This window comes from Carassius auratus, chromosome 1, assembly GCF_003368295.1.
Source record: "Carassius auratus strain Wakin chromosome 1, ASM336829v1, whole genome shotgun sequence".
NCBI lineage: Eukaryota > Metazoa > Chordata > Actinopteri > Cypriniformes > Cyprinidae > Carassius > Carassius auratus.
Genome location: NC_039243.1, coordinates 9,192,083 through 9,208,071, shown reverse-complemented (window position 1 = coordinate 9,208,071; position 15,989 = coordinate 9,192,083). Strand labels below are relative to the sequence as shown.

At 34.7% G+C, this 15,989-nt stretch overlaps 1 protein-coding gene across 1 annotated transcript; it reads left to right on the top strand.

Annotated features, from left to right (window-relative positions):
• Positions 1-3,346: 3,346 nt before the first annotated feature.
• LOC113108950 (protocadherin beta-6-like) lies at positions 3,347-11,671 on the top strand. Its single transcript, XM_026272395.1, has 23 exons — positions 3,347-3,436; positions 3,697-3,741; positions 3,825-3,914; positions 3,989-4,078; positions 4,357-4,464; positions 4,722-4,835; positions 4,926-5,019; positions 5,142-5,254; positions 5,337-5,510; positions 5,833-5,958; positions 6,061-6,312; positions 6,398-6,496; positions 6,736-6,908; positions 7,042-7,190; positions 7,366-7,673; positions 7,980-8,090; positions 8,287-8,478; positions 8,634-8,725; positions 9,750-9,914; positions 10,638-10,835; positions 11,140-11,244; positions 11,407-11,425; positions 11,541-11,671. Exons 1-23 carry the CDS (start codon positions 3,347-3,349, stop codon positions 11,613-11,615), a joined length of 2,982 nt encoding a protein of 993 aa, XP_026128180.1. The 3' UTR covers positions 11,616-11,671.
• Positions 11,672-15,989: the final 4,318 nt, after the last annotated feature.

Genomic DNA, 15,989 nt, shown 5'->3' with positions numbered 1-15,989 from the left:
ATAAGGTTCCATTAGTTAATGTTAGTTAACTAATTTAGTTAACATGAACTTAGAAAGACCATTCCTTCTACAGCATTTGTTAATCTTAGTTAATGTTAATATCAACATTAACTAATGCATTATTCAAATCAATAGTTGTGCTTGTTAAATACAGCATTAAATGTATTGTTCATTGTTTGTTCATGTTAATTAATACATTAACTAAAATTAACTAATTTAACCTTATTGAAAAGTGTTACGAAGAAGTCTCTTCTGCTCATCAGGGCTGCATTTATCTGATCAAAAATACAGAAAAAACATCTTGCTCAATGTTATTACAATATAAAATAATGGGTAACACTTTAGAATACTGTTTCTTACTTACTACATAACTAATAAGGAATTATTGAAGAACTAACAGGTGATTATTCATTAACACTTAACTCACTACTGTTAACTACTAAGGAAGATGTGTTAATTAATCAGTATGCAATATAATTTTATGATTATGTTAAGTAACAGTTAGCTAATCAGTAACTAATATATTCTGTGATACTTCCTGAAGAACTACTATTAATTATCTACTAGTTAGGGTTCAAGAAAAATAACTATGAAGTAACTACTAATGAACAGTTTTACACAATTACATTGAATTGTGACCCTTTCATATAAATGTTATTAGCAATAGTAGTAGTAGTATGAAAATGCAATATTAATAAATGCAATACATTTTATAGAGGTTTTGCCTATGTAGTAAATTGTTTTGTGAGTGTGTTTTGTAAGAAATCAGCTTCCAATAGGAACCCCACCATGACTCCAGTGCCTTGTGATAACTTACCTTAGTTTTTATATTTTATATACAGTACTGTATGTGTGCCTCCTCAGCATATACCACATTATCATTAATTCAATTTCTGTATGTAAGGCAAAGCCTGAGGAAAAGTGAAAATACAGGTATCCAATTTGTAATTAATAAAGAATTATAAAATAATTGTGCAGGACTTATTTTGAATCTGAAACATTAGGCCTATTCTAAAGTGAAAATATTGGGAACCCATTAGTAATTAATAATTAATGATCAAATAATTCTGCAGGACTTATTTTGAACCTGAAACATTAGGCCTATTCTAAAGTGGAAATGTTGGGAACCCATTAGTAATTAATAAAAAATTATTAGATAATTCCTCAATAATTACTTAGAATTTGAAACAGTATTCTAAAGTGAAAAAATAGTGAACCCATTAGTAATTAATAAAGAATTATCAGATAATTTTGCAGGACTTACAGAATTCTAAAGTGAACCTATTAGTAAATAATAATAAACTACATCATTTTGACTAAAAACAAGCTATGAAAGTAATCATAAACTGTAAAATACTCTCATCTGTTTTCATCTCATTTTCAGATGAGAACATTTCTTAATACAGCATATTTTATTCCATTTTAACATGTATACTGCCCAACTAATTTAACAAACATTTCATAATCAAAAGTTAAACATTTAGAAGCAAACAAAATCCATATTTCATTTCCATTATAGGCTAATAAGTGGGCTGTAACAAAGTTTCTACTGTATCTGTACTTTTACTCAAGTACTTGATTTATGGGACACAGCCTGATTATTATAGTGTTTTTTTGCGTATAACTGTTCAGTAGTAGTTATTTCATAGTTATTTTTCTTGAACCTTAACTAGTAGATAATTAATAGTAGTTCTTCAGGAAGTATCACAGAATATATTAGTTACTGATTAGCTAACTGTTACTTAACATAATCATAAAATTATATTGCATACTGATTAATTAACACATCTTCCTTAGTAGTTAACAGTAGTGAGTTAAGTGTTAATTAATAATCACCTGTTAGTTCTTCAATAATTCCTTATTAGTTATGTAGTAAGTAAGAAACAGTATTCTAAAGTGTTACCAAATAATGTTTTCTATTTTAATATACTTTAAAATATAATTTATTTCTGTGATGCAAATCTGAATTTCCATCAGATATTACTCCAGTATGAAGTGTCACATGATCCTTAAGAAATCATTGTAATGTGCTGATTTATTATTAGAATTATCAATGTTTTCAACATTTGTGCTGCCAAATGTATTTTTACACTTTTTTTCAGCAGTCTTTGATTAACAAAAAGTTAAAAAGAACAGCATTTATTCGAAATATAAATCTTTACTAACAATATAAATATTTGCTATCACTTCTTGCTGAATAAAAGTTTCAGTTTCTTCCAAAAAAAGAAAGAATAAAACATTACTGACCCCCAACTTTTGAACTGTAGTTTATATTGTTAGAAAATATTTATATTTAAAATAAATGCTTAATTTTCTTTTTTTTTTTTTTTACTTTTTATTAATCAAATAATCCTGAAATAAAAAAAAACAACAACAAAAAAACAAAACAAATTGGCAGCACCACTGTTGCCAACATTGTTAATATTATATCATATAGATACGGGATTGCTACATTATATTCCTTAAACACTGATTTTACCACATTATTGCTGAAGAATATAATTTAGCAATCCCGTATCTAGGCTATTTTATAAATAAAAGACCTCTCTCACTTTGTGTGTGTGTGTGTGTGTGTGTGTGTGTGTTTGTGTTTGTGTGCCTCAATGAAAGCAGCAAATTAATATAGAGCGGTGATTAACCTCTTAAGCTCTGCACCCCATATTCAGTTAAATATCCATAACTTTTTTAATGTAAATGATACGAAGAATTTCTTTTCTTTTCTTGTTTACTGGCACCTAGTGGAATCAAAATTAACTTTCTGCAGAGATATGGACCAAACAGATCTTAAAGGGTTACTTGACCCCAAAATTAAATTTTTGTCATTAATCATTTACCCTAATGTCTTTCCAAACCCATATAAGCTTTGTTTCATCTTTGGAACACAATTTAAGATATTTTGGATGAAAACCAGGAGGCTTGTGAGTTGTGAACTTACACTGTCAAGGTCCAGAGAAGTAGGAAAGACATCCTTAATTATGCAGAACTTTAAGGCTTAATAAAAAATGGATTTAATGGATAAGCTTTAAAAAATTCATCCCCACAGTTGTCATGAAGGGCAAAATTTGCTATATAGACCAAAATATTTTTGCACCAGGCTTTAAACATATTTTTTCCTGCTGTAAATTTGGGCATTTTAACATGGGGAGTCTATGGGACTGACTCTCTTTTGCAGCCAGCCTCAAGCGGCCGGTCGATGAATTACACTTTTTGTCACTTCCTTATTGGCTTCACGAGAGAGAGCGGGAGGTTGGCGCTCAATTAAAACTGGTATTTTCTGCTACCAGATAGACTCCGCCCACAAAAAACATAATCACTGTTTGCAAACACTGAAATTGGTGTATCAGGGATGGCCAACTTTGGTCCTGGAGGGCCACTGTCCTGCAGAGCCCTGCAGAGTCCTGCACTGTCCTCCAACTGTGATCAAACACACCTGCCTGTAGCTTTTTAGTGATCTTGAAGACATTGATTAGCTTGTGCATGTGTGTTGGAGCTAAACTCTGCAGGACAGTGGCCCTCCAGGACCAAATTTGCCTAGCCCTGGTAAAATTCCTTTCAAATGGTAGTAATGGTTTTCACAAACATGCTTATGCTAAATCTGTTACCCATTGTAGTATAGACAATGGTATTACATTTTATTTGATAAAGAACGATAGTGCCACATACTGTATGTTTCTTTGTGTGTTTTATTTCTTTTAGACTGGAGGGATTTTGTATTATTCCGTCACCTGCTCGAACACAGGGGTATGTTTATTCACACAAAAGCATCAAATCATTCAATAAGACATGCATCATTATAGAAATAAAGATTCAGTTTTGCATTTCAGCTGAGAAACACCCGAACATTAGACGTTCAGGACATCAATGACAACTCTCCGATCTTCCAGAACAAAACATACAGCGCTACAGTGTCAGAGGTGTGTATAATGTCACGTCTTTATACAGCTGTCGAGTCCTCACATCTTTTAGTAAACGGTGTCTTTTTCTGCAGACGACGAGGGTTGGTTCAGATGTGCTCCGGGTGACAGCTACAGATGCAGATGTGTCTCCAGAAAACAACAGAATTACATATACTATACTGGTGAGTCTAATATATTTGATATATTACTATTAAAATAGGCTTCCACAAAACTGCATTATCGGACACTAGATGTCATTTCTACAAAGTTCATTTTCCAATGAGACTGTCAACCAAATAAAATATTTTACTGTACCTAATTTCATGGGGGTTTTATAGTAACCGTTTAATGCATGCAGAGCCTTTTTAAAGAAAGAAAAGTAAATTATACATACTTATTGAGTAGGCTCACTTTATGTCCATGAATATATTTTAATTAATCACTTCTCCTCTATGAACAGCCTCCAGTACCGGATGAATTTGAAGTGAGACAGGACGGCTTCATCAGGTTGAAACAACGTCTGAACTACAATACTGTTCAACAGTACATCATCACTGTGGAAGCTAAAGTAAAGAAAAAAACTTCAGGACATCCAACCAGTCCTGTATCCATATCACTTTGATCACTGAACTTAATAGATTTAGTAGTCTATTCATTGAAGGAATAGTGCACACAAAAATGTAAAGTCTGTCATCTTATATTCACTCATGGAACACAAAAGGAGATGTTTAGCAGAATGTGCAAGCTGCTTTTTTCCATAAAGTGAAAAAATTTCAGTTTAAATTTAATTTTAAGGTAGTAACACAACATTATGTTTCTTCACAGGATAAAGGAGAAGTCAGTGACACCGCAACAGTTACAATAACGGTTGAAGATTATGACAGTCTAAACCCTTATTTTGATCACAGTCTCTATGAAGCATCCATTGAAGAAAACCAGGTAAATGATGCCAGAGAACAAGATCAATGCTTAAAACACACGTTTGACCACACAAATACAACCCTTTATGTCTTCTCTATCCATGCACAGGTAGGACAACTGTCAGACGTCACTCCTGAGGCCATAAAAGCTCAAGATGGTGACACGGGCATCAACCAACCTGTAGTTTACAGCATTACAGAAGGTACTGTTAACAGATGATTTACAACACACCTATGAATTAATTAAATGTACTCTTAATCTGAATTTCTGTTTTTCTGAGTTTCTGATAATAACAAAGCACATATATCCACATTTTTGTTCCAGTCGTTCCAAATGAGTATCGGAGCGTCTTTGAAATTGACCTAAACAGTGGGGTCATCTCTGTGACATCGGCACTAGACAGAGAGGAAACTGACCAGATAACTGTCCACATACAGGTTTCTTAAAATATGAATGAAAATCATTAGGCTGATGTTTATTAGTAGTTTTTATTATTCATATTTTCCTTTTAAAAAACAGGCAGCTCAACAGGATGATGCCAGTAAGACAGCTAGTGCCATGGTATCAATCACCATTGAAGATGTGAATGACAACACACCGGAATTTGACAAGGACCAATATGCAGTGTCTATTATGGAAAATTCACCCCAGGACCAGCTTGTGCTTCATATTAGTGCCACTGATCTAGACCTGGTACGGTTCCTGAAAACCTTAAAGTCTATTTGTAAAATAAATAAATACACAAAAATAATAAATACACAATGATTCTAGATTTTGCAAACACCATAGCTACTGTACATCACAGAAGCAACTTAGATCACCTTAACAAGTTCCTTTCCAAATGCTCAGAGAAATGGCTTAGAAGTGCAAGCATGCAGGGCATAACACATAAATATCTCTTTTTACTACCCATGACTTCACCCTTATAACTTTAAACTTCCAAGTCATGTTTGTCAAGTCAACATACCAAGTTTGTTTTGACGCACTTACCTTTTCTTGTTTTCTTTCCGATCAGGGTGGGTTCTCTAAAGGTCAGTTTATCATGGACAGTGATACGTTCTTTATTAGCAATCAAGGATTAATATCACTCAGGGGCGATGCCACTTTGGATAGAGAAACTATAGACAGTTACGTTATAGAGGTACATTGCACACATCACAATTCATCTCTTAAACCCAACTATAATCAAAATGTTCAGGATAAATACTCATTCAAAGTGGGATACTTGCATTGTCCTCTTTAGGTCATAGCTGTAGACCATCCTGTTGATGGTTTTAGCTCCACAGCTCAGGTCACCATCACTGTTCTGGACGTCAACGACAACAACCCACAATTCCTTCCTCTCCCAGAGACCATAAAGATTCAGGAAGGTGTGTACACTCCCTCAGCACCTGGAGACGTGTGCTTAATCTCAGCCACAGACTCCGACATTGGAGATAATGGACGTGTCACCATGACTCTTTCTTCTTACAGCAATATCTTCAGCTTCAAAGATGTGAGGAACTAAACCTATGACTGAGCATTGTCAGATGTTCGATCCTTCTTGTTCATATTATATTTATTTGCTTTTTTCCTTTTAGGATGGGACTCTACTAGCTATTGAGGAGCTGGATCGAGACACACAAGATGTTTATGATTTGGTCGTTGTCGCTGTGGATCATGGGAGCCCACAGGGAACTGTAATTTTCTTTTCTTTGTAGAATTAACATGATCAAATTCCAGGTAGTGGTTTTAATGTTGTGCAAATGATCAACCAGATTAAGATGCTATTAACTAAGCACCGTGGATGCAACTTTGTGTCAATATTCAAATCTCTGCATACCTGATACTAATTACAATACTTAAGTAAGATAGACATTGCAAATATAGACTTTTATTCTGTACAACAAAAGGAATACTTATGTTTATTTTTTTCTAGAACGTCACGACAGTGAAGGTCAATATCACAGACGTCAATGACAACGCTCCAGTCTTCACCTCTGACACCTACAGCAAAAGCGTTGTGGTTAAAGACGCCAAGGTTGGAGAAGTGCTGCTGACGCTCTCTGCCACAGATAAAGATGCCGGATCAAACGCAATCATTAGCTACAGGTAAGGTCAAGACTTTCATACTAAGAGCTAAGCTTCAAGTGTCAAACTCTTCATGATTAATAATATATAAACACAATTACCTACAGTACCTCATCTATCTTAAGGCAGATGCATGAATGTTGTCTTTCTGTAGTTTCTCTGAAGCGTCTTCCATGGTTGCACTGGATGCTGAAACAGGAGACATCACTTTGACCTCTGACCTAAGTGAGGTCATAGAAGACACACTACTAACCCTTACTGCTACAGCGACAGATCACGGAGCGCCAGCAAAGTCTGATGAAGGTCTGGGTCTGGTTTACATAATTCCTTTGAATTAATCCTGTGTGTGTTCAAACAGTTCAGATAATGTTTGCAATGGGCAGTTTTTTGGGAGAAGTTTATTCTTAACAAATCCCCTGTTCGGTATTTAAACATGATCCAATGAACGTCAAAACTAACATCTTTCTTCTCTCTGTAGCCGAAGTCTTGATCTACTTCCAAATTTCCTCCATCTCTGAGAGTGTGGCTTTTGAGAGCTCTTCCTACAACTTCAAAATTAAGGAGAACGAACCTGAGGCCACAATAGTAGGCAAAGTCAAGGCCTTAACAGAGAGTCCAGTGGTTACAGTCAGCTATAACATGAAGACACACGAGGATGTCTTCTCTGTGGATGAGGAAGGAACCATAAAAGCTCTCAGACCACTGGACAAGGAGGAAGAGGAGTGGAACATCCTCACCATTGAGGCCATAGACTCCAGAACTCCTCCAACCACTGCAGAGACAACGGTACTCTTCTTACTACAAACTAAGGCCAGAAACAAACAACACAACTATGCAAACACATAGTTCTGTTGCACATAGTTGCATCCCCCATTCAAGTAACACTGGTAATACAATGAGTAATTGTATTGAATTTGCATTTTGATACATTTTACAATGCAATGACACAAGCTTGTGTAGCTAGAAGTGTTTGTGTTCAAATACTTAGGGTGTGTTTCAGTTCTAACGATTACTCGTCAAGCATGTCAAAGTTTCTCTTCTTTAAAAGACAGCTGACACAAAGGATTTGACTTTATCTCTTTTAATCATCAGGTCAGTGTTCAGGTTGAGAACATGAATGAAGCTCCTGTGTTTGACACTGAAATATATGAAGCAGAAATTTTCTGTATCGCTCCATACAAATTCCGTATAGTGAAGGTCCAGGTGAGTGAACCTCAGCAGTGGCGTGTTCTTTTAAAAATAAATAAATGCAATTGTAATACATCAAACTATTTCTTACCAAATGAAAATACATGACAAAAGATCACACCTGTATATTTCAGGTTGTCAATAGACTAGAATTATTCATCACATCTGATTTCAAGATTTTTTTGTGGTTGAAATGTCGTGTGTCCTTCAGGCATCAGACCCTGATGTTGGCGAGAGCTCAGATTTGGTGTATTCACTACTGGAGCCCACATCTCAGGTGGAAGTGGAGGCAAACACTGGTCAGATCTATGTACTGGATGCTTCTTGTGTTGGCGACAATGTGTTCACCTTTCATGCTAAAGCCACTGATAAACATGGACTGAGCACAACTGCAACAGTACAGGTGAGAAGAAACGGACAAAGAAAAAAGAGAAAGCTTTAACATTACTTTATTAAAACAATGTTCAAACCAGCATTAAGGGAGAACAAATGCTTTTTTTATTTAAATGGAGAAGGAACAGTCATTGCAAAGAATTAATTATTGTTTGCCACCTGCAGATCAAAGTAAAACACAGTGTAAACAGCGTCACAGTCATCTCCCTTAACCAGCCTGTATACATAGTTGAGAAGATGATCCCAGAGATGGAGGAGTGAGTAATCTCTGTCAATTTCTGAAACATTGTGTTAAAGGGGTCATGAAATGAGAAATCCAAATTCCCTTAATCTTTTGACATATAAAAGTTAATTTTACTATAAATACATCCTGTAAGATTCAGAACTCAAAACATTCTTGTTAGTATAAAAACAGCTTATATTGAAGCCAATCTGCCAAATCAACCAGTTTTGGAATGTGGCACTTTATGAAGTAATAGTGTGGCTAAACCCCGCCTCCACAGAAGAAGATCAACACCTGGTTTGACATCAGTGCCTGTTTGGCCCCACACACTTATTCTTCATCATTGCCTGTTTAGCGCTGCTCACCAATTCACACATGTAGTGTAAATAACAAGAGAGGCAAATGCAGCTCTACGCAGAAACCAAACGATAAAGATGCTCTGAAGAAAACAAGACTCTGTGCCAAGTTTTGGAAAAACACTCTTTGCATTGCCTTACTTCTGATCTCAACATTAGGAAAGAGTGGATGAACTTCATTTTTAATGAAGATCCAGATCGCATCAGTGAGAACTTGGCCCTGTGTTCACTTAATTTTACACAGGATCAATTTACAAACCACAATTCGATGCATGATTTTCAGAAAGATTGAAACTAAAAGACAATGCTGTGCCAACTACTTATATTAAATCCAACAATAATGTCATAACACGTTTTTATTGTGTGATCACTTTTGCTTTGTCTGTTATTACAGATCATTTGATATGTACTGAGTATTTGTGCGTTTTTAACCTAAATCACAGCATCGTCCATCTATGAAAGATGTAGGCTGTCAAACTTACACATCTGTTAGCCAAGTACTGTAGTGAGATGTCAAGTCAGGGTACCAAATTAAAGAACAGGATGGATCATGAACAAAACTTTCTTTTGTGCCAGATATTTTCAATTAATTTAATTTTCTGGTTTACAAATTGTTCTGAATGTTGCATTGGTTCTTCCTCCTACCTCATCTTATTGTTATGTGTTCTGTACACAATCTGATGGTGTCTTTTTTTTTCTCAGCTCCATGGAAAAAGCTTTAGGCTGGACTGTGTTAATCCTCATTGTGAGAGCTCAAGATGGGATTGAGATGCGCACCATTCTCCGAGAATCTACAGCCAAGACTTACATCAGCTTCATTGCCACGGACTCCAGTGGTGCTGTCGTTGAAGCCACGGAAGTCAAAGAGTAAGCTGAACTAGTATCAGTTTATTTCAGCTAATCTTCAGTGTGAAATCTAAGCATGTGTGACGCTTTACCAACAGTTTTCATACCAGGGATATGAATTATGTGACAAGTGCTAGTGCATGAGCACATGTACTGTCAACAATGACCAAATATGTATAAGTAACACTTTATAATAACTTTAATTAATAAATCATTAACAAACATTATATAATGTTTAACAGATCATTAGTTAATATATATCCACATAGCTACATGTATGAGATAATGTGCTTGAAAAGGTTTACTAATTATCTTATTAAATATTACATAATGATTAAAATCATTAGGCTAGTTCATTTAAATTAAAATGCTTAACTTTAAATTCATATATAATCATGTACTTTTAAAAATCTACAATTGAATTAAAACCCATTTAAAATTTTCCATCATAAAGCAATAACAACCATTCTATAATGTTTAATAGATAATTAGGTAAAATATATTAAAACAGCTACAAATACTAGACTATGTACTCGTAAACATTTGGAAATGGAATCATATTTGGTAACTTTTTTTTTTGGACAGGCATTGTATATTATATGAATAATTTATTAGTTCATTAAAAATATAAGCTTCACATTTCCACATTAAAGCCTCTGGCCTGGTTGCCTGAGTTGCATCTAGTCTATATAATTAGGATGATTGTGTTAGAGGGCAGCATCTGAACTATGTTTACTCCCTCAGGAAACTGCACACGGAGCACAAAGCTTTAACATCTGAACTGGAGAAGGTTTTTGGTCCTGGTTTAGAATTCAAAGTGGAGGACAGTCCTGGAAGCTCTGAAGATAACAGTCAAGTAACCATCATCGCACTCAGTGTTCTGTCTACTATATGCTTTGCAGGACTTATTATCGCTCTGTCAGTACTCTTTATTAAACGCAGGTAAGTTATTACTAGGAGTTTTATCTTTCTGTTTTCTAGTTTAATCTAATTTGTCCCACAAAAACATGCAGTGTGGGTGTTTTTTTTTTTGTTTGTTTTTTTGACACTGAATAAACTTGCCTGTTACTGACCTGAGAAGAAATGCTAATTGAAAAATAAAGTCAACATATGAAGTCCAAATTGATCAAAATGTAAACATTTCAGAATTGTTGCCTTTGAACATTACTTTAGGTGCAAGTTATTTTTGTTACAATGAGTAAAATGAATATGTTTAGTGAAGTATTTATAATATGTGCTTTTGCAGGCAAAAAAATGACTCAAATTCTGACACAAAGAGCTTAAATGCTAGCAGTGTTGCACTTGAAAATTTTGAAAGGAGATCCATTGACATGCCTAATAACTTTAACATGTAAGTGCACAAATATTATCAAATATCAGATACAAACAGTTGAAACTCGTATGTGGAAAAAAATCATTCTCAAATACAAAATGTGCATCATTTACCAAGTTGTTATCTGCATTGGTTTGTTCTGAGATATTTGATGAAACTTGTTTCTTCTCTTGTTAACAGAAACCCAGAATCCAGACAGGTAAAGCACTTCGCTGTAATGACAGACTCCCTGAGTAAAATCATTAAGTATAATTAATTAATTATAAATTTGGCATAAATTCTTATTTATAATTTTGTCCTATGTATCATTTCAGGACCCACTGACAGATTGTGACAAGGAAACTGACAATGCCAGCGATATCAGTGAAAACAGCCTGAAATCACCATGACTTCTTCTCCGTAGTGTAAATGAGCTCGTGTCTTGATTATGACACATTTATAGCCTTATCACTGCCATTTTATTTTGAATTGGTATATTATTTTATTAACAGCAGAATTCACACTGAAAAAAATACAGCTGTTAAGATCGATCTAGCATTGTAGCATTCCTATAGTGCAAACAGGAGAGCATGGTGCTTGCAAAAGTTGTATAAATATAAATAAATTAAGAGATAGTTTTTTTTTTTTTAATATAGCATCTGTGTCTTTAATTCACATTTGGAAAAACAAATAGTATGATGCAACATTTTATAAACATACACAGGTATGTTTGGGCTGTTTTAAATATTTAAATAATTATTATTATATACGAGTTGTTAGAGGTGAGGGTAAATTAAAGGCAATATGCAGTGTTGTCACAATTGTGTTGCATTGTGGTATATGCAGCTGCCTGAAGTGTACATATCAAGTATAGAAGATAGCTATCTCAGTTACAATTGAGGGGTCCATAAACACTTCCCTTATCCACTACACAAAGTGGAACACATTTAAAAATGGGGAATTGCTTAGTGAAGTTCACGTGTGTGTGTGTCTAAGTTTCATAAAAATAAAAAAAATCTATTACAAAAAGCTGCATTAAAAGAAGTGTGAGTTTTGGGAGCATTAAGCAAGTGGTCTCTGTGGGCCCTCTCAATAGAAATCCTGTTCCAGGTGGACCCCATGCAACCCTTTCCGATTGCATAAAATACAATGCAAGCAGTTCGGACATCGCACAGTGCTCATTCAATAAATGCACAGCTATTGTGATTTATAAATGACTAAAAAGTACTTTAAAATCAATCCTAAATGTAACTTGAAGCCAGTGTAAGGACCTGAGGACTGGTGTGATATGCTCAGATTTTCTGGTTCTCGTCAGAATCCTGACAGCAGCGTTCTGGATGAGCTGCAGCTGTTTAATGGTCTTTTTGGGAAAGCCGGTGAGGAGCCCATTACAATAGTCCACCCTGCTGGTGATGAAGGCATGCCAGTAAGGTACTGTTAATTTACATCTCTCAAACATTAATTTACAAAGTTTTTTTTTTTTTTTTTACAGTGTTTTACCATAATTCTACCATGGAATCTTACTCCACTCCCACTGCTTCAAACAGTTCGAGCTAAAACTAGCATTCATAAGATGTTAGCACTGTGAACTTATTTAATTTGAGTCCACTGAGAAAGAATATTTCTTAATATAAAACTGCAAACACTTAATGTGTAGTAGTAAAGTAAATGGAAGCATGACTTTTTACTCAAATCACTGTAGTTCATTGTCAGCTATAGCACACATGTATGTGCTGAAATACTTAACACTGATATCACCACTGTATCAGCGACTCCACATTTACTGTCTTTATATAAAGCAGCAGAAGATCAGTGTTTGTGGCTCATCATTGACTAAAGCACAGGCTCTTCTGTCCAGCACAATGGTGAACCACAAAACTACATTAAACTAACAGATCTCTTCTGCAAACACACATTAATACAGTTGAGTTCAGTATTAACTCTCTTTATCTAAAAATCTGACTCATTTTACATTTGACTTACATTTTACAGTATATTGCTGTTTTTTTCCATGACTTACTGGTAACAAACTGTAGAAAAACAGTTATTTACTGGCAGCACAAGACAGGTAGGGGCATGCCAAAAGGTTTTTTATTGGTGAAAGGAGTTTTACTGTGTTGGCGGTCATGTGATCCGTTTCCGCGTCTTTCTTCACTGCGCGTTCACGTCCGGTCTTTTTCGGTTAATATAACATATGATATAAATTCAACATAAGTTACTTAAACATATTTTTCTTTTGACAAATTTCATAAATTATTGTCATTATTGTCAACATCATTATTATTTAATTATGCACTATATTAATATGCTGTATTTCATAGACAACTGCATCGAACTGGTCTCTGCACCCATAGACATATATTTATGTCTATGTCTGCATCTGTCCCTCACAAAAACATATTAATGCTTATTTATACACAATGGCTATTTGCACTTCTGGTTAGATGCCGACGGCATTTCATTGGCTCTGTAGCTACTTGTACTCTGCACAATGACAATAAATATGGATCTAATCGAATCTACTGTAATCTAATCTAATAAGTAGTAATAGTAGTAGTAGTATTTGGAAATAATAATTCAAAATAAAAAAAATGTAAAAGTACGAGTTTACATTTATTTTTTATGTAGACGTATTATTTAAAAGTAGCTATACATGTAAAGCTTTACCTAACTGAACCTATGCAAGTTATTAGATTTTAATTGTATTTTTTTTTCAACTTCCCTTCATCTTTAGCTTTAAGATGCTTTAACTTTCAGAACTGTTGGATGAGAAAAAAACTGATTTTACCAAATACATTTGAAATTTGAAAAGGTTTCTTTTTCAGCTATTATACATCTAGCATTGTTTTTAGCAGAAACACTCTTTTATTTAATTTTTAGGTTAGGTTTACTTAGTTGCAGGATAGCACATTTTGGTGTGACAGTGAAGAAGTTCAATTGAAGTAAATTGAATCATTTATAATTCCTAAATGATCTTTAAACTAGGCTGTTTCTTGAACTAAATTCTATATTTTTTTTCTGGGTACAAATGATGACAACATATCCTGAAGAAAAAATATATGCAGAAATATTAAATATTGATTTAATATTATTTTAATGAACAGCACACTCTGACACAAAGAACCAAATGTTTAATTATAAGTTTATACCAAAATCTAAATGGGTACATAAATAACAATATTACAGAAATAACATAAAGTGCCTTAATGGACAAACACCCTTAGTTAAGAGTCACACAGGTTTCACAACCAATGACCCCATTAACATTCAATCATAGGGGTATCCCTCTAAAAACACTCAGCAAAGTACTCTGAGTGAACAACAGAGCGGCACTCATCCACCAACAAGATCTCCAAGCTGTAACACACAGAAAACAGTCACAAATTGATCCTTCAGAATGGATTTCTCAAGCATATAATATCTGAGATAAAATTAATCACTCAGTCGATTCAAGCACCATGTCACAACATGTTGTTGAAAATGGAATTTGCCATAGCAAGTGTTATGGTTACATTGCTAATATTAAAGAAAAAAATAGTTGCACTCAAATAGGAAAAAAGTAATTGTATACTTCAGGTTCATAGAGCCAAGAGAATAGGTGAAAATAAGCAAGAATGATTGAAAATGTGAATAACACAGTTGTTAGGCATGGATAAAATAAGAAAGTTTTGATTGTAATTAATTGATAACATTAACAAACAGCTTATTACACAAGCAAAACAACCCCCAAATTACTATTAATTCCATAAAATGCACTGTAATATGTACTTATTTTCATTTCTATTTTATGTATTATAATATTTAGCATGTGTTGACATGATTAGCAAAATTAAAATGTCATAAAAACATTTTGAACTTACATCTTCTTCAAATCAGAGGGGTTCACTATAGGTTTAGGTGGCCTATTAGATAAGAAGACATAGTCATTAATGTAAATACTGGATTAAAAAATCTCTTTGCAGATTCAATATTGAGTTGTAAACACATATATTGAATACAATTATTTATTTATATTTAAAACACTCTTCACAGTTAAAATAAGAATCATGGGATGTAAATGAGTTTATTTGAGCTCATGTGTACTTACATGCTGTTTATCAGGGTCTTCAGACAAGCAATGTCATTTGTGATATCATCATCATTTAAAGCTTTGGATTAAAAAAAAAAGTTTAAAGATTTGATTAAATTAGCTTTCTTTGGTTCATAGATCTAAGTGAAAACATTCAGGTATACTTTATTTGTAATGCTTAGCACGTTCCTCAGCAGACTTACCAGTGCATTTTATGTTGCAAATATTGAGAGATGGCACCTTGTCAGAATCACAGGCCCACTGATCACTGAGCTGAAACAGTCCATACAGGCGTTCGACTACAGGCCATTTAGGATCCTTCTCCCTAAAGAGAAGACCGTTGGGATGGTTAAACAAAGGAATGTGACGCCGGCGTCTGTGGGTGTTCGAGGCATTTCTTGGGGTAGGTCTTAAAGGAGAAATTGTAGGGGGCCCTGGTTTGGAGTTTGTTGCGGGCCGTGTGACGGGTCTTGTGGTGGAGACTGTGGTGGAGGTTGAAGTGAAGCTTGTAGTGGACCTTGAAGTGGAGCCTGTGGTGGGGGTAGAAGTGGAGCTTGAGGTGGAGCCTGTGGTGGGGGTTGAAGTGGAGCTTGAGGTGGAGACTGTGGTGGGGGTTGAAGTGGAGCTTGTGGTGGACCTTGAGGTGGAGCCTGTGGTGGGGGTAGAAGTGGAGCTTGAGGTGGAGCCTGTGGTGGGGGTAGACGTGGAGCTTGAG

Coding starts and splice junctions, on each gene's coding strand:
- LOC113108950 (XM_026272395.1), top strand. CDS start 3,347: ATGGCCAACTTTGGTCCTGGAGGGCCACTGTCCTGCAGAGCCCTGCAG. Junction 6,909..7,041: donor AACGCAATCATTAGCTACAG/GTAAGGTCAAGA, acceptor GTCTTTCTGTAG/TTTCTCTGAAGCGTCTTCCA. Junction 8,479..8,633: donor GCACAACTGCAACAGTACAG/GTGAGAAGAAAC, acceptor TGCCACCTGCAG/ATCAAAGTAAAACACAGTGT.